General features: G+C 49.9%; 8 protein-coding genes across 8 annotated transcripts; 5 read left to right on the forward strand and 3 right to left on the reverse strand.

The window, feature by feature from the left end:
- Nucleotides 1-129: 129 nt before the first annotated feature.
- UREG_02374 (uncharacterized protein) lies at nucleotides 130-1,729 on the reverse strand (the record flags this gene model as incomplete). Its single annotated transcript, XM_002542812.1, has 2 exons — nucleotides 130-1,607; nucleotides 1,666-1,729. The coding sequence occupies 2 exons, from the start codon at nucleotides 1,727-1,729 to the stop codon at nucleotides 130-132; spliced, it is 1,542 nt and encodes a 513-aa protein (XP_002542858.1).
- A 451-nt stretch (nucleotides 1,730-2,180) lies between these two features.
- UREG_02375 (uncharacterized protein) lies at nucleotides 2,181-5,998 on the forward strand (the record flags this gene model as incomplete). Its single annotated transcript, XM_002542813.1, has 5 exons — nucleotides 2,181-2,648; nucleotides 2,704-3,347; nucleotides 3,408-4,461; nucleotides 4,514-4,966; nucleotides 5,018-5,998. 5 exons carry the CDS (start codon nucleotides 2,181-2,183, stop codon nucleotides 5,996-5,998), a joined length of 3,600 nt encoding a protein of 1,199 aa, XP_002542859.1.
- A 407-nt stretch (nucleotides 5,999-6,405) lies between these two features.
- Nucleotides 6,406-7,922, reverse strand: UREG_02376 (anaphase promoting complex subunit 11; the record flags this gene model as incomplete). Its single annotated transcript, XM_002542814.1, has 3 exons — nucleotides 6,406-7,409; nucleotides 7,788-7,851; nucleotides 7,899-7,922. The coding sequence occupies 3 exons, from the start codon at nucleotides 7,920-7,922 to the stop codon at nucleotides 6,406-6,408; spliced, it is 1,092 nt and encodes a 363-aa protein (XP_002542860.1).
- Nucleotides 7,923-8,624: 702 nt separating this feature from the next.
- On the forward strand, nucleotides 8,625-9,733 carry UREG_02377 (uncharacterized protein; the record flags this gene model as incomplete). The annotated part of the gene is made up of 2 exons (XM_002542815.1): nucleotides 8,625-9,610; nucleotides 9,682-9,733. 2 exons carry the CDS (start codon nucleotides 8,625-8,627, stop codon nucleotides 9,731-9,733), a joined length of 1,038 nt encoding a protein of 345 aa, XP_002542861.1.
- Nucleotides 9,734-11,246: 1,513 nt separating this feature from the next.
- Nucleotides 11,247-12,619, forward strand: UREG_02378 (uncharacterized protein; the record flags this gene model as incomplete). The annotated part of the gene is made up of 2 exons (XM_002542816.1): nucleotides 11,247-11,367; nucleotides 11,424-12,619. 2 exons carry the CDS (start codon nucleotides 11,247-11,249, stop codon nucleotides 12,617-12,619), a joined length of 1,317 nt encoding a protein of 438 aa, XP_002542862.1.
- Nucleotides 12,620-14,609: 1,990 nt separating this feature from the next.
- UREG_02379 (uncharacterized protein) lies at nucleotides 14,610-15,603 on the reverse strand (the record flags this gene model as incomplete). The annotated part of the gene is made up of 2 exons (XM_002542817.1): nucleotides 14,610-15,261; nucleotides 15,413-15,603. 2 exons carry the CDS (start codon nucleotides 15,601-15,603, stop codon nucleotides 14,610-14,612), a joined length of 843 nt encoding a protein of 280 aa, XP_002542863.1.
- Nucleotides 15,604-16,636: 1,033 nt separating this feature from the next.
- UREG_02380 (uncharacterized protein) lies at nucleotides 16,637-19,213 on the forward strand (the record flags this gene model as incomplete). Its single annotated transcript, XM_002542818.1, has 4 exons — nucleotides 16,637-16,803; nucleotides 17,037-17,575; nucleotides 17,715-18,139; nucleotides 18,200-19,213. 4 exons carry the CDS (start codon nucleotides 16,637-16,639, stop codon nucleotides 19,211-19,213), a joined length of 2,145 nt encoding a protein of 714 aa, XP_002542864.1.
- A 523-nt stretch (nucleotides 19,214-19,736) lies between these two features.
- UREG_02381 (uncharacterized protein) lies at nucleotides 19,737-20,542 on the forward strand (the record flags this gene model as incomplete). Its single annotated transcript, XM_002542819.1, has 2 exons — nucleotides 19,737-20,314; nucleotides 20,434-20,542. The coding sequence occupies 2 exons, from the start codon at nucleotides 19,737-19,739 to the stop codon at nucleotides 20,540-20,542; spliced, it is 687 nt and encodes a 228-aa protein (XP_002542865.1).
- Between the last annotated feature and the right edge of the window lie 86 nt (nucleotides 20,543-20,628).

Below are 20,628 nucleotides of genomic sequence, written 5' to 3' on the forward strand. Positions count from 1 at the left end.
AAATAGCCGTTACACTTCCCTTCTCCGAGTTATTCAATCTATTATTATATCAAAAAGGACAAAGCAATAATGGGTATTATCTGTGAGACGCCCCATCTGTTTACTCCAGGCCTGAACGCCAACAAAAGTCTAGTAGATTGTCAAGCAGCTGACAGCTCCATTCTTCAAGACTTCAAACAGCAATCCTGGAAAACCGTATAGCTCCGTGTTACCAAGCGCATTAGCATCTGCCATGGCAGGGTGACCACCATGTTTGCTCCCGGTGCTTTCTTCCCAACCCCCAAGAAACTCAACACTGCTACCAGGGCTATCTCCCCAGCCCCGATTAAGAACCATGCCTCTTTGGAACGCTGCCGCTTCTGATGCGTTCGAATAAAACCTTTTCCAGAGGGCCTTCATGCTTTCTGAGATTCTATCGTATGGTGTCTCCGAGTTGAGAGAATAGTCTCCATTTAAATCCAGTACCCATCGGCTTCGTCTATGCCGGTTAAATGGGTAAGAGCCCGGTATATTCCCGTGTAATAGCAATTTGGTGACTGTGAGTTGCGATGGATTCGATGTTGCACCTAGAGATGCCGCGGCGGATGAGCCTGGAAAAGGTGGTCCAGGAGCGGTTGGCTGAGAAATGAAAACGTCGAATCCGTGGTTAAAATAGTTATAAAAGCATTCTCCAGTTGCGGATGAAGAGCCTTGCTCCGGTGACGAGGACGAAGAGTCTCCATCAGAATCCTCTATGGCACTTGTGTCAGGAGTGTGATCATAGTCCGTTGGGTCGTAGGGGAGTTGGCTGGGCGAGGGGCTGGTACCAAAAGCGGCGGAGTTGTTTGTAACAGGACCACGTCCACCGTGAATTGTAATCCGACGGTCACTTCTCCGGTAAATTGCATCGGGCGGCCCAAACTCTGCGATTAAATCCTGGGGAGTGGTTTCAGACAAAGTAATCCAGACCGGCGTGCCTGTTTTCCGAATGAACTCGACCATTCCTGCTCCGTGAACCTTAACCAGCTCAATCTCATCGGCAATAAATTCCTTACTCTTCCCTACCAGTGCTGTCAATCGAGGGTAAATGGGCTGCCGGGTCATAAGGTCCGACCGCGAATCGGCCCATGATTCTCCAACGAATACAGCCATGGACTTTGCCGGAGACGCAGCCGAAGAGGACATCAAGGAGACAAAATCACGGCCCGGCGACCAAGATGAATGTAGCAACGGAAACGAAAAGGCTACTCCAGGATATGACAAGATATAGGTCCCGTATTTCTCGTTCCCTCGAGGAGGGATGTACTCCCCGGGATACGACAGCCCAAACAATCGGTTGTAGATATGTCGAAATTTGGGTCCGGTTTGTTCCGCTCCGTCCGCCTTGCCCCCTTTCATGACCTCGCTGCCTTTATAAGCGAGTGGTATTTTTGTGAAGTCCAACACCTCAACCAGCCGTAATCGTTGGTCTTGTCCATCAAAGCGTAGGCGCAAGCCATTCTCCGGGAGTTTTATAAGGATAGGGTTATGAATAGGGTCAGAAGACGAGTAGACTAGGTCAATAGTCGGGTATGCGTGTGGCAGGCCTTTGAGCCGTGTCAGAATGTTATGGAGCGAAGCACCAAGAGCTAGATGCGACCGCTGTCAGTGAACAGAACTGGAACACTCCGTAGATCATATACGCACTGAAAAGGCCGATCCCTCGGCCAGGTTGAACCTGTGCGGGGGAGGTGCTTGCGGATGTCGTCATGGTCTCTGCGCCAACAGAGAGTTCATCCTAGAGCTGATCTTCAAAGGACTATCAGGGTAAGCCCTCCAGAGAGGGTCAGTACGGGGAGATCAAAGCATCAGCATCAGGAAACCAACTGAGATATCAGAGTCTGTGCAAAGCAAACCGAACAGAGGGCAGATGGGATCAAAGGGAGTCATGACGACAGCGAACTGCCCGCCCAACTGACACGCGCTAAAGAGCTGCTTATCTTATCAGCACTCATGTGACCTGCGTCATGGGACTGCTGACGTAATATAGCCCTATCTTGGGTGATCCAATCAGAGTCATTGTTTATCTTTTGCTGTTTTGGGTCGTCCGATCATCAAACATCGAACATCGGCAGGCCTGTATCCTGACAGCCCTTCCCATCGAAACACGCGAATCACCGATACATGAGCAGCACAACCACTCCTGATTCAAGCTCTTTACAATGGCTGGGCCTACGCGATCGCAGCCCGCCAAAGACTCCAGGACACGAGACCCCCCCAAACGAGTACTCAGAGCACCCGCAAAGAGCCGACTGTCCACCGCTCAGGATCGCGCTGGCACGCCAGCTCGACCCATTAGGCCTTCAGTTCCAAGCTCAGCGCGCACAAATATCTCTCCTGGAACGCAAGCCAGCGCTGTTTTAAAGCGGAAAGACAGGGAATTCGATCATGAAGTACCTGGAGATACGAATATTCACGTGGTGGTCCGTTGTCGAGGGAGAAATGATAGAGAGGTGAAAGAAAATAGTGGCGTGGTTGTTTCTACGGAAGGAATTAAAGGTTCAACCGTCGAGTTGTCGATGGGGCCTAATGCCATGGGGAATAAAGCATACAACTTCGACAAGGTCTTCTCGCCAGCCGCGGACCAGGCCATCGTGTTTGATGAAGTGGTAGTGCCGATTCTGAATGAGGTATGTGATTTAGCGTTAGTGACGCAGGGCCAATGCTGATATGAGCTTCTTTCAGATGCTTGCGGGTTATAATTGCACAATTTTTGCGTACGGGCAAACCGGAACGGGGAAAACATACACAATGTCCGGCGACATGACGGATACGCTCGGATTGCTGTCCGACGCTGCTGGGATAATTCCTCGAGTGCTTTATGCGCTCTTTCGGAGACTTGAGGAAACAGAGTACTCGGTGAAATGTTCCTTTATTGAGTTATATAACGAGGAATTGAGGGACTTGCTTTCGCCGGAAGACAATTCAAAATTAAAGATATACGAGGATGGGGCCAAAAAGGGGAGCCACGGCACCATGGTTCAAGGGATGGGCGAGTCCTATATCCACTCCGCATCAGATGGTATCAGATTGCTCCAGGAAGGCAGCCATCGTCGCCAGGTTGCAGCAACAAAATGCAACGATCTCAGTTCCAGAAGTCATACTGTGTTTACGATTACGGCGTATATCAAAAGATCAACGGACAAAGGCGAGGAATTTGTCAGCACAGGAAAATTGAACCTTGTTGACTTGGCTGGAAGTGAAAATATCCAACGCAGCGGCGCGGAAAATAAAAGGGCAGTAGAAGCTGGACTAATAAACAAAAGTTTACTTACCCTAGGCCGGGTAATTAACGCTTTGGTAGACAAAAGCCCTCATATTCCCTACAGGTCAGAATTCTCTCCCCTGCGTCCATAGAGCGGAAACTAAACCCATACTACTACATTTAGGGAGTCAAAGCTTACCCGGCTGCTTCAAGACTCGTTAGGTGGCCGCACGAAAACATGTATCATAGCGACAATTTCCCCCTCTCGTAGCAATCTAGAAGAGACGATCTCGACGCTAGACTACGCATTCCGTGCTAAGAATATCCGCAATAAGCCCCAGATAAATTCGACAATGTCCAAGAAAACATTACTACGAGAATTTACTACTGAGATTGAGAAGCTAAAAGGGGAGTTGATAGCCACGAGACTCCGAAATGGTGTTTATCTGTCAGCAGCCTCCTACGAGGAAATGACCGTGGAAAGCGAGTCACGACGGATCCTCACAGAGGAACAGAGAGCGAAGATAGAAAGCATGGAATCCAATTTGAAAAATAAAGTCCAGGAACTGTTTACATTGACGAGTAATTTCAACATGCTGAAAAAAGATAATGAGGCTACTCGAGCAGCTTTGGACGAGACGCAAGATGTATTGGAGAAAACCGAAATCGTCTTACAAAATACCCAGAAAAGCTTGGAGGAAGAGGAGATGTTACGAAGAGCACATGAGGCCACTGAATCTGAGCTCCATAAAATTGGAGCTAATCTTAGATCACAGTTGGAACAGTCATCTGCAGATGTTGAAGGTCTACACTCAAAGTTAGGACGGCATTCTCAGCTTCATCACTTTAATAAAGATACGTGGGAGTCTTCGACTAGCTGCATGTTGGATATCACAAAGATTATTGATGACCGAATGACCGCTTTCCAGTCACTACACGATGACAGTCTGCGGCAACTCTCTTCAAAAGTGAAAGACTATGTTACTGAGGAGTTAAACACCATGGATATGGATCGCTCGCTTATAAAGAACTCGAATGCATTGTTGCAAAGCATGGAAGACGATACAAAATTGAAGATGTCTTCGAATCGAGATGAGATGAACAACATCCTAGGCGAGATTAAAGACTTGAGAGAGGACGTCCAAGGAAAGGTTGGGGCAGGCTTAAATGGCTTGTCTTCTGCTGCAGCCCGTATTTCCGGTGAAGTCATTGATGAACTTCAACAATTTCAAGGTGAAGTAAGTTGGAATCAAACGATATACTGAATAATATGGGGGCTAATGATCCCAGTTCCGCGAGATGCATAAATCCCTAAGTGATGAACTCGCAGCAATGTTTGGATCGCTCGTGCATCAACTCCAACTTCAAAAAGACTATATTAATGACATCCGTCGACAATTACAGGAAGCCAACCAAAAGGCCTTGCAAGCGAGCGAAGAAGCTGCATCAACACTTGAGACTGTGATAAGCGAAGAAAAGCAGAATTCAGAAAGGGAGCGAGCGGAGCTCATGTCGCAGATCCAGAGTCTTCTAAGCTCATCGGCGGAAAAGCAAGCGTCTAGGCTTAGAAAGAACATTAATGGCGTTAGGGCTGACATGAAAGCTTCACGGTCTTCATTACAACAAGCCAGTGTGTCATACAGCCAGGAGATGGATAGTTGGGCTGAAAATGATAGCAAGCTCACGGAGAAGGTACTAGCATCTGAGCGGGAGTTGAAATCAAAGATGGCAGAAAATATGGATGTATGTGGCGGGCAAGCTCTTGTGCTGGGACAACTGCTGACTGGACCATAGGTGTTATCAACGAGACATGCTTCGATCGAAGAAAGTACAAGTGCAGTGCATGCGGAGACCGTACGCATCGTTGAGGACCAGAAAAAGGATATGCAAGTGCAGATGCAGGCATTGGATGAATTTGTAACGCATGCACGGTGCCAGAACGATGAATATCACAGCTCAAATCTGGAGATACTGGATAGTTTTGCCCTGAATGTTCGCGGCGCTCATGGCGAAATTGGCGATCATCTTGAGAAGTTACAGTCAAGCGCAGAAGAGTTCCTCTCGACAGTTAGCGGCGACCATAAGGAAATAGAAACCATCGTCTCGAACTTGACAGCGGATGTTAGGAATCCCCTCAGCGAGCTTCAAAACAACATTCAGGATGCACGAATGACGGAGTATAGCCCAACTGGCAGTACTCCGGAGAAAGTCCAGTACAATTTTTCAGTCACGCTACCACGGACCGACTCGCATGATAGACTTATCCGGAGGCTAAGGGGTGTTAAAAGCCCTGTGAAGAGCCCTAAGAAAAGCCCCATAAAACGGGCACCAGTTACTCTTGTGTCACTTTCGTCTCCAATAGGCCCTGGGCCATTATCTCCGAGTAAAGGGTTAGTCTATCACGATGAAGATGGGTTGGTGGAGTCCCCAAGCAAGCCATGTTCTACGTCCTCTGGGCTAAGGGAAGTTGATGTTAATATCTCTCGTCTGCCGACTAGCAACGTGACGCCTAAAGATGCCTTTGGAACGCACGAGCAACTCGACGGCTTGTGCAAAGATATGCAGCCACCATCGAAGAGACGGTTATCGGCGAGCTTCGCGGCGAAAGCGAATTTGACAGGGGAGAGCAAGATGATGATTCCAACAAAGACGACGAGGAGGAATGCAACTACTGTCGGTCCTGGTGTGGCGTTTGAGGGGAGGGAAAATCTGTTGCCTCCGGCATTGGCAAGCGGCATGGCGCCTGTGAGGAGAGTGAGGAGTGGGCCAGAGTGAAGCAAGGTTATGGGTAGGTATTGTTTGGGTGTTTTACAAAGGCAGTGCTGGTTTTTTGGATATGTGGATTCAGCTACGGGATATGGCGGACGGAGAATCTTTTGGCTGGCGACTGGTGTTGGCGGTTACGGCGTATCACTACTGCTCACTGTTTTTGGATTGGTCTGGTTTCCTGAGAGGATCGAGGCAGCGTTTTGGATAACTAGGTAGTCTAGTTTTATATTTGGTGAACAAACTAATAATGCATCTTCTCAGATTGATCAAATACAAATGGCAAGAATTATTGCTAGGTGTCCACTAGCTCAAAACGCCCAATATCAGAAAATCTACCAGGGCCGTAGCCTAACCAACTCCGAGAAATAGATTCCTAACGCCAATAAGTCCCCCTAAACATGTCAACTTCCAATTCAGTCACCCTCATCCCGCTCTTCTTGTCCGCGCGGCTGTACCCCGTATCCACTGGCGTCAACAACTTTCCTCAACTCACCCATCCGCTTTTCAAACAGGTCCACCATCTCGTCCAGCGCTTGCTGACCGGTTGCGACGGACGTGTTGCCCTGTGACGCCGCCCGCGGTTTGGATCCCGCTAACGCGCCTGATCCCGCCGTGCCTTCGACTCTGAGCATCAGGCCTCCGGGGGGGAAGCGGCCGGAGTCTGGCTGTGCGGTGTCTGACATGGCGGCAGGATTGAGGGAGGAGTCGAAGGTCGGGGTCGGGGTGAGGTGGGTGTTGAGGACTTGCCAGGTGGGTGAGAGCGAATGGGCAGATGTTATTTTGTAGTGAGATGGGGGTGGAAAGGGGAGATGGGTGATGTTGGAGTTGGGACTGGGGCCGGCGGAGGGAATTGCGGGCGAGGGGAGGAGGTTGGGATTCTCAGTGGACGGGCTGGTGGCTGTCGGTTGGATGTCGAGTACTATAAAATGTTCTTGAGCGTTGGACATGCGGGGAGGGAGCTTGCCGGCGTAAAGGGAGGAGGAGGATAGGTCGGCTGGGTCTGCGGTAGTTTTCTTGCCCTTGCCGGCTTTTGACGACGGATACGGCAGGTATTGCTGCTGGTCCAACGACCGCATCGCCGCCTCAGTGATCAGACTCGTGTCGTCGTCGCTGAAGACATAATGAACCGTTGGATGGTAGAATTTCGAGGTGTTGACATCCTCGATCAGGGTGAAAAAGGGCCGAAACGAAGACGGCGTGCCGTCCCGTGCTCCGGGTGACGGTTCGTGTTCTTGTCTGTCCTGGTCGGGCTGCGTGCGGGCATAGGTCTGGTATTGGCCTTGTCGATAATCTGGAGGAGTAGCGGTGGCTTGACTTGGGCCGTCGTTGCTGCGAGTCGAAGGCCTGGTGGTCGTCGAAGGTCTGGGGGTGGAGGACTGCGAGACGGCGCGCTGGTTTTCGAAGCTCATCATCCGCCCTGCTTTTATCCAGATTTTATTATTTAGATCCTTCGATGAACTGTATCCTAGGTATGATCGTTGCGAGGAATGGGATATGGAGTTGGGAGGCGGTCCTCTGTATGATGAGATGGAAGATCGAAGCTTGAGTGTGTTGCAAAGTCTAGTCCGTTACATACATTGCCTAGCAAAGAATATCAATGTATAAAGGCAGCAATAGTCAAAGCATTCAAATCAATTGAACAAGTCTGGGTATCATAGCATTAACTAACTACCAAAGCAGTTTCAACGCCTCTTTCGCCGCCCATCGCATCATTCTGCATCCTGCTTCCATTCGAACTCTACAACCATCAATATCAGCCGTTATTTCTAGCACGACAGTGTGTAGGCCAACTTACTCTGTCTACACATCGGGCAGAGTCCTTTAGAGGATTCTTGTTGGATCCATGTCAGGAGACAATGCTAAGTGGAATTCATCAGTCGTCTCTGGCCCATCAATGTAGGCATACCCGCCGTGGGGAAAGGGAAGTCATCGGGACCATCTACCATATGAAACGAATGTCCGCATTTCCCAATCACTGTGCGCGTATCCCATGAGCCCCAGTCCTTTTAAAAATCCAGTCAATGTCATGGGATAGGGATACTCACACAGCGTGCAATCGTCACCGGGATATTTGCAGGTTGGACAGGTGCCATCAAACTGGACCCGGCAGATGCCACAGACATCTTCCTCCGGCATGTCCCATCGCCATGTTGCCACGGCATTCCACTGCTTGATTGTGACCTTCATCTCTGTTCTGCCACCATCGATCACCTGGTATCGGGCGGGCTCCCGGGTTTGACGAAGAAAAGAAGCTTTCGGCCGCACAGCTGGGCGCAAGAACCGGTGGAGATGGGTTGGGTTTGGGGCGTTCTCAATGGCCCGTCGGCGTCAAGAGCTGTTTTGCCTCTTCGGCGAAACGCCAGTATCGAATTAAGTTGGCTCCGGCGGCTGGCAAGGTCTATGACGCCCCTTGTTCTCGTGATTGTTTCCCGTTGTTATCAGCTTGAAAAGAAGACGCAGTCGCAGTAGTCGCGATTGAAAGAGAAGAATCGTGCCTTCACCACTTTAAACCCCGCGTCTCGGAGATTCCCTGCTCATTCACGGCTGTTCTCCCTCTTCCTCTCTTCTCTCATCGTGATGTAAGAACCAGTCAAGATCCTATTGCAACAGAGCTCCATTTCCCTCCCAAGCAATGGCTTCTGTGGCTCTCCGACCCATTGTGTTCTCACATCGTGTTCTGCCCCGGTTTAGGTCCTCCATCGCCAGCCCACTGCTCCAAGCAAACCACCAACAACGCTCCATCTCCGTATTCTCCTCTTATCTCATCACTCCCAAGGAGCTCAATGATGGGCTGAGAAAGAATGTGCCAACCAAAATCTCAACTTCACCGCGCGTCATTCCCTTATGTGCCGCTTGGTTCATGCCCAACGACCCAGAAGGACGCACCGGGATTGAAGCCTTCAAGAGGAAGAGAATTCCGCAGTCGCGTTTCTTTGATATAGACGCTGTTAGCGACACCAGTTCGCCATATCCTCATATGCTACCAACCAAGGAGCGATTTGCAGCGGCAATGCAAGATTTGGGGATCCGTCGCGACGACGAGGTAGTGGTCTACGACACGGAGGAATTGGGATTGATGAGTGCTCCTCGCGTGGGCTGGACGTTTAGATACTTTGGGCACGAAAACGTTCGCATTCTAAACAACTTTCGCCTGTGGGTTCGTGAGGGATATCCTACTGAGTCGGGTGAGATTACGCCGGTGGAGAAATCGACCTACGAGGTGCACACCCATCACCCCGAAATGGTGGTCCAATTCGCCGAGATGAAGCAGATTGGTGACGATTATGGCAAAGAAGGTGCGGACAGTGTTCAAATCGTGGATGCTCGGCCCGCTGCACGATGGTCGGGACAGGCGCCTGAGCCTCGCCCGGAACTGTCTTCGGGACACATGCCGGGCTCTGTGAATGTGCCGTTCCCAGAGCTTCTTGATCCTGACACTAAAACGTTACTGCCGGAGCCGGAATTGCGCAAGGTGTTTGAATCCAGAGGAGTCGACTCGTCGCGGCCCATCATTACTTCTTGTGGATCCGGGGTAACAGCGGCGGTCATTGACCTGGCGCTCAATGAAGCAGGGTACGGCGATTCGGGTTCTAGGAGATTGTACGATGGAAGTTGGTCGTAAGTGTCCCCAGCTCTGTAAACTAGTTAATACCACAGCAACATTTTTGTCGTTTCTGACACATGAGCAGGGAGTGGGCCGCCCGAGTTTCCGAATCAAGTGGATTGATCCGCAAAGAGTGATGGCTGTTTCTGCAATTATATTAGCTTGGGGAGAGAAATTTGATATCCATGCGCATATGCATTTCGCGGCCATTGAAGCTCACGGCTTTTGCTCAGCGTTCATAGTAAATAAGTGCCGTTTTCATGTATGAGGACAATGGATTGTATATGAACTTCTGCGAGTATTCTTTGACACTATGTTTACCACGAAATTGCACTCGAAGAATCGTTCTTGTTGGCCCATCATGAAATACTTGCTCTTCTAGGCTATCTTCTATGGGAAAGTGGGTACTCTTGTTCTCAGTTTCTTATCCCTATCTGTTAAATAACCCTTTGGCTGCTAAAGCGAATCTAGCAGAAGAGATTTAGATCGAAACCAACCATCCAAGGGTTGCCAGTGACGAAATTGGGGGGATGCTCCTTGTCGAAACATCGTCTTTCCTTTGTCCCTCTTACGGGCTCGGCTGGATAAAAGTATCATTACTGGGGAAGTGTTTCATATGCCCTGTGCATCGCCTGGAGATATAAAAATGGGGGATCACATATGTTTGCATAAAGCACTTCTTTGCAGTGGTTTATATATCGAGCCTTTATCGAACCCGGACAAACTTGATTTTACTTCCTGCCAGGATGGACAACAGGAGCGAGCAGTTCGGCTCGCCCGCTGAGTATATGAAATCCCTGGCTGAGCAGTTCAGACCAAGTTACACCCTTTCTCTGGGCATCAGTGAAGAGGATATATTCTCTATCAACATAGATCCCGATCAGTGGTATCTGGCCGAACTTGACCTAGTGGAGATATGAGGGGATGTTAAGGAGTGTCACGAGAGGCAGAAAAATGGATATGTTGATCAGTAATAGAAATCGTTGCTTTAGATACAAATCAATGATTATTTACATCATATAAACTGACTGAATTGATGTTTCAACTATGGTGACGACAAGGTGACTCTGGAAGCCGTGCGAACCTTGATAGATGCCTGTGCTTAGTCATCCACCCCTCGCTGGCATCCCAGCAATCAAACCACCAAATCCGAAGAACCGACCTCAACTCTTGAACTGCCATCGAGAGCGCTGGATTCCTCTTGGTCGTTGCTCGTCCATCCCATCGACCTGTAATTGGCACTTCCGCCTTGCTGTATCGCGCCTACAGCTTGCTCTGTGCCGGCTCACCTTCACTAGCAGATCCAAAAATGCTTGACAAAACTATCTGCAGTGATCTTGTCCATTATTGTGAGTTTGTTGCTGCAACCTTCTTCACTTGAACGTTCCCTCCTCGAAGGCTTGTGTCACTGTCTCTGCTGGAAGACGATGGTCATGCCCTCGTCACTTTCCGCCCACTGTTGACACCAAACTGTGCTCAAACTCCGGAACTCAAATGTTTTCGACGATATCCTCTTTATCTAACTACATCCGTGTAGCGCATACGTTCGCACAAACTCCTTGAGAGCTGATCTGTTATCTGGGATCTACTCTGTCAGGAATCCAACGGGCGAATATTCCTTCTCCTACCGCATTTATCCAGGATATCATCATGTCAGTTGGTCGCAAGGTCTTTCATTGTGTGGTGGATGATACCGCTTTAGCCGCCAATATTGGCGACATCAAAAAATGGACTTCGCAGGGTGCTATCAACCTTATCGTACCTCTTTATAGTATGTGCTCCTACCCTGACCTTCGCGTATCCATTTCTGAGCTAACATCCTTCCAGCGCTTGAGCGCCTTCATGCCCTGAAAAAGATTCCCTCCCAAACCGGCGTAAACGCCCGCGAGTCACTCCGTTTTCTCGATCGCGTAACTTCTGGCAAGCACAGCATCCCAGCCTCCAAGGTAGTGCTTCAAGGGCCGATGGAACAATTTGGGACTTGGGCAGAGGCGGAGAAATATCTTTTACCGGAATTCAAGGAGGAGGCTGTGGACAGCCAGGCTCCAGTATCTACTACTTCGGCCCGTGCATCGATCGTTGAGCCCGCGCAGAAGTCCGCCGAGAATGGACTCGGAATCACTGGGGGCATTGACGATCTTAATGAAATGTCTCAGATGCTCCTTAGCAAGCTGAATTTTAAAAACGACATGGATACGGCGTCAGCGAACTCTGCCGGGACCCCCAGTTTCCCTGCCTCCCCAGCCACGGCTAGTTCCCGCCAAAGCCCAGAGTACGCTGCTCGCCAGCTGGGAGAACCTCAGAGAGACGAGAGCGATTCAGTTCAAGAAGACGAAACCCCTGAACGTGTGTTTGTCAACCCGGTTGTTCCGCAAGAGATTAGGCCTCTTCTGAATGCTACTCTTTGGCGACTCCATGCCCACCCGGATGCCACTTCTGCTGCATCCGGTTGCGTTCTCGTTACAAATAACCGCTCCTCTCAGGCTTGGGCTCAAAAGTTCGGCATCGCAGTCAAGAATATTCCTCAACTCCGGACTTCCATCATCTATGAAGAAAAGGAATTCAAAAACCACTGCAAATATCTCGAAAAGAACCCTACTAATGAGCCTAAGCCACTCCTCTCTTACGAGGACGAGAGTGACGAGGACGTCCTCGTCTTCGTGCCTCGCGGCCAGGCAAAGCTCGGAAGTGCTGGTTCCAACACTCGAACTCCTACCAAGGCTTCGCCTGTCACTCCTCGAAGTGCTAACAGCCATACCAACGGAAGCGCAAGAATCAAGAGCAGTCCAACTGAACCGCAGGTCGAGATGCCTTCAACGCCGATTGACCCCGACTCGTTTAATCGCAATTTTGGCGTGGTAAAGCAACAAGGCGCAGCCAATGCGAACACTCCTAATACTGTGAGCCGTGGGCCGCCCCCGCAACATCCTCGTTCCGGAGGCCCGGGTCGTCGGGGAGGCCCTCGAGGAGGCGGCATGTTTCGAGGCACTGGTAGAGGTCGTGGAAGACTCTGGGTTCCTTGATTCTCTGCGAATTTCCAACGGCCCTTCCTTTGTGCGATCGGTTGTTGGAAAGCGACATGTTTCAATACCTAGAACCTCTCAAGACCACATACCATCAGTGCCGGATCGATGACTACGAGCTTAACGGTGTCGCAACCGCCGAACTTTGGACCCTGATCGGTTTCTGAGACGTCCAACGATGGGATATCTTTCTCTTACGGAATCGCAGCTAAGGTAATCCAACGCACTTGGCAGCAGCGTGACATGCATCCGTGGCTTTTGCGGAGCGACCAGCCCACTTTATTAACAGCCGAAAAGTCCCCTCTCTCGACTTCACGTTGCGTTTCCATGTTTACCGTATTCATTCAGGGGTTGGGATGAATGATGAAGATCTTGGCGATGTATTTTCGCCCTCCCTTTCCTTCGCAATTTTCGGGTCTCTTTAATCTGTTTATGGCGAGCTAAAATGACTGTTGGGCGATGAGCCAACCAATCTGAAGCCACAGCCTTGTTTGGTGGTATTTTGTGCAGAGTATATGTTGCCCGGGAGAAGCTACGGGGGTCTGGGAGGCTTGAATCAAAACAATATGTGACTGCGAATCAGCGGGTTCCCTTTACCATTTTCTCGTTTAGTTGTGTTGTATGCAAATTGAGCTTACTACGAAGTGTCGGAAACTATCTTCTAGGTGTCTGCTTCATCTGGTGTAGAGCTGAGCCTACTGAGAACTGTCGTATAGGATGCACGCCACTTGACGCCCACTCACTGACTGACCAGCTAACGAGCCGTTCTTGGTGGCCCCACGATAGGCGTCACAGGGCAAAGCGGGGCAACCTGACCTCCAAGCGTCATCGCCAGAGTGCCCGTAAACACGCCCTGATCGCCTGATACAGTCCCCCTGGACATGAAACATGATTTGTATCTCGCCTCTCTCCCATCTCCCGTAGATCATTGAACTTGTTTCTCTGGAGCAATCCATTCTTCCACTCTTCCATCCGCTACGCTTCACACCCAACAACTCTAGCCATCGGCTGAACCAGACAACGAGCAAACCACGATGACTGACTCCCCGCACATCGACTCCTCCCCCCTCTCACCGACTCTGGAGCGGCGGAACTCGCTAGAGAAGTGTCTCCAGCGCAGACCCGACCCGCAGGATCTGAAGGATAGGCATATATTGCTAGATACCACCGCTGCTCCGTACGTTCTCATATCTCCCCCAGACAACAAAAAAGGAACAAACAAACAAATAAAACCCCATTCTCGAAAACCGCCAGGGTCAAGGACGGAAATGCTGAGCCAAGACATGAATCTAGTTCCCTCCAGGCAGCACAGCAAGAGCTCGCCCGCCACCGCGCGATGGACAGTCTCAAACGTAATCTAGAAAAGAGGCCGGAGAGGGATATTCTAGTTGAACGTGCGCCATTTGCATCCATTATCCTTCTTGTGTTATATTGTACACACAGCTAATCCAGCCCTCCTGGTAACTAGGAAATATCCTCCCCCATTCCAACGCCGCTCCTGCTCTGCAGGCACACGCAAAGGAGCTAGAGAGACACATGCTTGCGGATTCGTTGGAGCACAAGATCCAACAGCGGCCCAAGCCGGAGGAATTGATAAAAAATGGTATTCTGGATGAAGACGAGGACCCGACGAAGGTTTGAGAGGGTCAAGGGAGGTGGGGAGAATGCGATTTATCTATGGGTTCCAGTTTGTTATGGGTTGGGAGCTTGATGACTTGAAATGATTGATGACGGAAATGGTTTTGAGCAATGGGCTTGGGGTTGAGATATACTCCGCTTTGGCTTTTGATAACTCTATTCATATCAATGCTGTAAACAGCATCCGCGTACATATTGTTGAGTTTGCAAATCCAGTATTGGGGTTTTGTTAACATTACCATAGTTATTCTTGTAAAGTAATTGTACTCACATAAACATCATCCCATTGGTCATACCGCCATCATTCATTAACCATACAATCTGCTAAGACCAGAGTCGACCAATGATGCTGTTAATAGCTTTCCACCGGAGCCGTACTCGCAGACAAGTCCGGCACCCATCCCTCAGGCCGCTCCCGCCCACGAACCAGGAAACCGTAAGCAGCCCTCTCAACCTTCTCCACGCTCGTCTGCATAACCTCCATCTTTTTGTTTAGCTCTTTCGTCAGGGAATGGTTCCGCGGAACATTCAGCTTTTCAAACATAGCCCGCAATTCCCGTAAATCAACCATGATCCCCTCCGCCGACGAACCGTGTCCAAATCCGGACCCTGATTCACCACTTGGCCCGTCGACGTTTGCATCCGCGAGCGTACTCCGCGGACGATTTTCTCCTGTGCTCATTGCCGTGATGGCGAAACGCATCAATTCTCCGGTTAGGTCAAACAACCCTAGTACATAATCCGTCTCCGTGACATATATTTCGGGGGGGAGTGAGTTCCTCACTTCCTCGAGAGGAATGAGCTGTTTCTTTTCAATGTAGTACTGAAAGGAGAGTGCTTCGATGTACTCCTGCACGCCCCAGGTGATTTGGTATTGATATCGCCAGGAGTTGAGACCGGACACATCGGGAGTTATGGAATTGAAGAGGTTGCGGATTTGGGCAAATCTGTCAGTGTTTTCTTTGGCGATGGACCTTGGGACGGTAGTGTTTAAGCTCCGAACCCTGGGAGTTATTAACCGCTTTGTTCGGACTAAAGCACAGCTGAATTGGTCGCGGAGATCACTTTACCTGTGAAGGGAGTAAATGCTACATCAATAGTCGTTAGCTTCTATTACCATCCCACAAACTACGCGTTGTCTACTTGAATACGTACATCTTTTTACTCAAGGCTGTAATATCTCGCGACGCCTTGATCACACGTTCCCGGCGATCATGGTGCTCGTCCAATTCGCTCCGGAAGTACGAAAACAAGGACTCAACACCTCCCTTTTGCTCCGGTTCAGTCATTTTTCCACCTTCAGCCCTCTGAATGAGGTTTCCTTCCCAAGACCTTTTGGTGCCCATCGCCGCAAGACAGGCTGGCTAGTCGGGGCTTCAATGCTGCTGATGGCCAGGCGAGAACGACTCTCCAACACGCCAAGATATATCATCACGTGATCGCATGTTTGCGCTGTTTGACTGTGGGTCCGACTTCAACTCCCGAAATCCAACATCTCGACCTCGTCGCTCATGGATTGAGGAAAGCAAAAAGCCACCAGGGCCAACAATCGTTTGGCCTTGTGGCGGTTGCTCCTCCACACAAAGTTTTGCCGAGGCTGGTGCACGTTGAACCTATCCCTCTTAGGCACGGGCCCTTGCGCCGCAGAGCTTCGTTGCTGGCTGAATTTTGAGGGGCCCCTGCGCCAATCAAGGGGCCCCATTCTCCGTCCGTCTCCCTGGTCAAAGTTCAGCAACGGGAAGGATTGCTTGGAGAAATGTGGGACGGCGAAAGTGCGCCCGGTAAGGAAGCCTTTCCAGTGCACAGAGCAAGAGCTTGGGGACGCGCTGTTTGACCTGGAAATATTTATAGTTGACTACCTCTTCATTTTCCATGTTTTGACGAATTTGCCATCAATGCGTCTACCTCCATCCCGGCTTTCTCTCTGACTGAAACCTCAACGGGCGACGAAACTTTAGGCCTCTCTCGCTTGTCCTATCATGATGCTGCGATCTCAGAAGCGAAATTCGCCCCTCAATGCTTTTACTTCCGGGGCTGAAAAGATGGTCCCCCGATTGTGCCATACACTTAAATTTTGCAACAGATTGTCTCCTCTTCTCGAAGGATGATAAACACCTACCGTGATTTTCGGTCCCTGAACATTAAGAAATAACGACCATAAAAGAGTAAAAAAAGAATGCACCTTGAGTCCAGATAATTCCATGTTGCCTACTCGGTAGTTGGCCTCCCCTGCCCATGCGGTTGAAGGCTCGAATCCAATGTTCCAAGATTGGACAGCAGGCCAGACCGATTTCTGCTCCTTGACACCTCACACATAACGGGACTTCTAGTGTTCGTGACCGTCCAAAGCGGCTCATAACTGCCTAACTGCTCGCACCCATGTTCCACATTTTTGAGGGGTTCGAAAATCCAGATAAGGCCCGGAGTCAGAGCCGCGAAGGCCGTGGCAAGGCTGGAAAAAGATCCTCAACGGTTCGCGCGTGTGAACAATGTCGACGTCGCAAGATTCGCTGTGATGGGGAACAGCCCTGCGAAGCGTGTCAATGGTATAAAAAAACCGACCTGTGTCACTATTCAGACCCACGGCCGTCTAGAAGGTATCGCCTTTCTTTTTTTTCAATACGTTCGTTGCTGCCCACGGCCTTGGCTTATCCTGAATATCACCCTTTTGCGCGAACTGCCCGTTGCAATTGTTTTCGAGTAATACGATTATTCTCGATGCCGTCATTTCTCTCAGCAGTGCTCTACAAAATTCTGATGAACCACCCAACTCACATAGGCATGTCGAAAAGCTATCTTCGACCGTCGAGGAATACCGAACCGTTTTCGACAAACTTTTCCCTAGTGTTCCTTTGCAATCCCTTCTAAACCTGCCGCGCGAGAAACTCTTAGAGCTGGCCTCAAACGCCCAATCGCATCCTGAATCTTCTCCGGTCCCTGCGTCCGCGTCCAAGTACTCACCGTCTGCCGAAAACCATGTATCCCCACTCCCACCAGACGACGAAAACCTGGAATCTCTCCAGACGATGCCGGACGATACCACTGAGAGTCAGGGATCGAGCAGCTCGGACCTCTTGGCTACAGTCTCCGATGATGTTAACGCTTTGTCTTTATCGACAAAACGCCCGTCAACATACCTAGGAATTTCTTCCGTGAACGCCGTAATGCGAGTAATTACTTGGATTGATCCTGAGAGCTCCCAGCATTTTTCGAGGACCTCCAATCGACAGCCCCGATCGAAACAAGAGAAAGTAGCGCCCCGAGACGGTTCTGGGTGGGCTCTACCACTCCAGGCCCCCCAGCGTGGACCATTTGGAAGTAAACAGCGTACTTCTCATGGACGCGTACTTTGCGTATTTTCATGCCTTTGCGCCATTGCTAGATAAGCAGCTGTTCCGGGAGACAGTTTTAGCAGGCAAAAGATCCGACCCACGTTGGTTAGCTCTTCAAAATATAGTTTTTGCACTCGGAAGTATCGCCGCATACACGGCTAACGATACATCACACGAGGGTTTCTATTTGAGAGCTAGACACTACTTGAGCTTGGACACTCTAGGAAATCCGCATTTGGAAACCATTCAAACCCTGGCCCTGATGGGAGGACATTATTTACATTATATTAGCCAGCCAAATTTGGCGCATTCTTTTATGGCGGTTGCTTTGCGCATGGCCATAATGCTGGGCCTACACAAGGCATTCGCGGATAATCATAATGATGCCAGCCTAGGTAACCAAAGAAAATTCTCCATTGACCTACGAAGAAGAATCTGGTGGTCTCTTTTTTGCCTGGACACTTGGGGATACATGACACTTGGCAGACCGAGTATGGGACGGAGCGGCCCCGGAATTACAGTCAAACTCCCCCAATACAATGGAACCAGGGTAAATTGGGCTCTCTATCCATGCATCGCAAGATCAATTTGCGTTCTAACCTTCATATAGGAATTGGCACTGTGTGTTCTATCTTTAGTGGAAAACACTCGATTTTGTAAAATCGCGACGCAGGTTGGGGATGCCCTCGCAACCTCTCCGATCGTTGCCTATTCAGAATTGGTTGGCCTTGACGATCAGCTGGTTGAATGGTTTGACAAACTTCCTCCAGTGCTAAAAGATCACGAGCCTTGCCCAGATCCCGTCTTGACAACACGTACTGTGATGCGATGGCGGTATCAGAGTCAACGAATCCTTCTTCATCGGCCTGTGCTACTGAGTTATGCAATGCGTCGTGTCCCTTATGTGGCCCTTAGAACGGAAGAGCGCTACGCTATTGAAAAGTGTAGAATGGTCGCTGACGAAACAATCCGCGATGTCGCTTCCACCACTCGACTGAATCAAATGACGGGATGGAACGCCGTCTGGCTTCTTTTCCAGGCCACACTGATTCCGCTGCTTGGACTTTTCATCGCTGACAGCACTGCCACTCATCCATATGCCACGTTAGATAGCTGCAGGAATCAAGTTGAGACCGCCATGTGTGCGTTGGAACGTCTGGAATCTTGGAGCCCGACAGCCAAAAGGACTTTGGAGGTGGTTTCAAAAATTTTGGAAGCTAGCCAACGGCCACGCACTACCGTCACTAGCAGTTTCATATCTGGAAGCCAAGCTAGCTCCGCCGCTGTATCATTGAACACACCAAACAGCAGTCCTCCCGTCCACAACATGAATCAAGTACCGGTACTTGGTGGCACAGGCTTCCAGGGCTACCAAGCTATCGCTCCGTATATGGGGAACACACCACAACAAATGCTGGATTTTATCAGCTGGGGAGACAATACGAGTATTTGGCCCAGCGCGCAGGAAGATTTCTACCCTCCGCCAGCGACTACCGTGGAATTGCTCGGCCATAGCGAGCATTATCTTAAATCACTTGGTCATAGCGCCACTGTCACAGGTGCAAGGGAAGCGATGTACGACGCTGGATTGCCACCCACCCAAAATGTCGTTCGGTTCTCATAGATGCTTGAAATCGGCCTGCCGTTTGCAGCAACTCTATACTAATCAAGCATAGAATCTCTTGATACTCCCTACACTCTAGAAAATCTATAGCAGCAGGCGCGAGCACTCACTCCTAGATTCAAGAGTCAATTGTTCATAAACAAATATTACTCTCAGTACACCGATATTAGCTAGTAAAGCGTCATCAAATTATTTTGGGCAACCTGCGAAAGAGATTCATACAACTAACTAGTAGTTACCATCAACGTGCTTAGTCATCCAAAAATTCAACGACAGCCTTTGAACACCCGATGAAAGTAGCAATATTGACACTTGTGCGAGTTTTCTGTTTCTTGCATGTTTGAACCCAAGCTTTGAGGCTGAAATTGCCATTGTTATGTCAATTGTGCTTTATTACCAGAGTTGAAATGCATGGCTAGCCGGTCAACCAATGATTTATTTGCAGTGCGCCTATGAATCATAATTCGCAACCATAATACCGGTGGTTGGAAGCCATTATACAACCAGAGACCAGACTGCCATCATGGCATCAATCCCCTTTTTTTCCTCCCCTTCCCGGGTATTCACCGCTGCACTTGTATTGCGTCTCGTCCTGCTGCTCTACGGGCTCTATCAGGATGCCCATTCCGCCATGAAATACACCGATATTGATTACTACGTCTTCACCGATGCCGCACGGTTCGTATCACGGGGCCAATCGCCCTACGACAGGGCTACTTACAGATACACCCCGTTGCTTGCTTGGCTCCTCGTTCCCACAGCCTGGACTGGCCCTTGGCCGCTGGGCGGGTTGTGGTTTTCGTTTGGCAAAGCGCTGTTTGCGCTTGCGGATATTGTTGCTGGGTGGCTGATTGTGCGAGTTTTGAGGGAGCATCGGGGCATGGATGTTACTCGAGCGTTGAAGTATGCGAGTATTTGGTTGTTGAACCCGATGGTCGCGACGATTAGCACGAGGGGGAGCTCGGAGGGGTTGCTGGGGGTGATGGTGATTGCGCTGCTGTGGGCGGTATTGCAGAGAAGAGTCGGTTTGGCAGGATGTTTGTTGGGGTTGGGAGTGCATTTTAAGATATATCCGTTTATCTATGGGCCGGCGATTATCTGGTATTTGGATGATCGGGCGGATAGCGGAAAGGGGGCTGATGGAAGGGATCAAGAGCTTGGATGGATTTCACAGACCTTGCGGTTCGCTACGGTCAAACGATTCAAGCTTACCCTAACAGCTCTGGGGGTGTTCCTTGCGCTGAATGTGGTAATGTACATGATCTACGGGTTCCCCTTCCTACAACACACCTATTTGCACCATCTGACGCGAGTGGACCATCGGCATAATTTCTCACCGTACAATATTCTGCTCTACCTATCGTCATCGGATGCAGCAAAGGGCATTCCACGGAATAATTTTGAATCGCTTGCGT

The sequence above is a fragment of the Uncinocarpus reesii genome, genomic scaffold, assembly GCF_000003515.1.
Source record: "Uncinocarpus reesii 1704 scaffold_1 genomic scaffold, whole genome shotgun sequence".
NCBI classification, from domain to species: domain Eukaryota; kingdom Fungi; phylum Ascomycota; class Eurotiomycetes; order Onygenales; family Onygenaceae; genus Uncinocarpus; species Uncinocarpus reesii.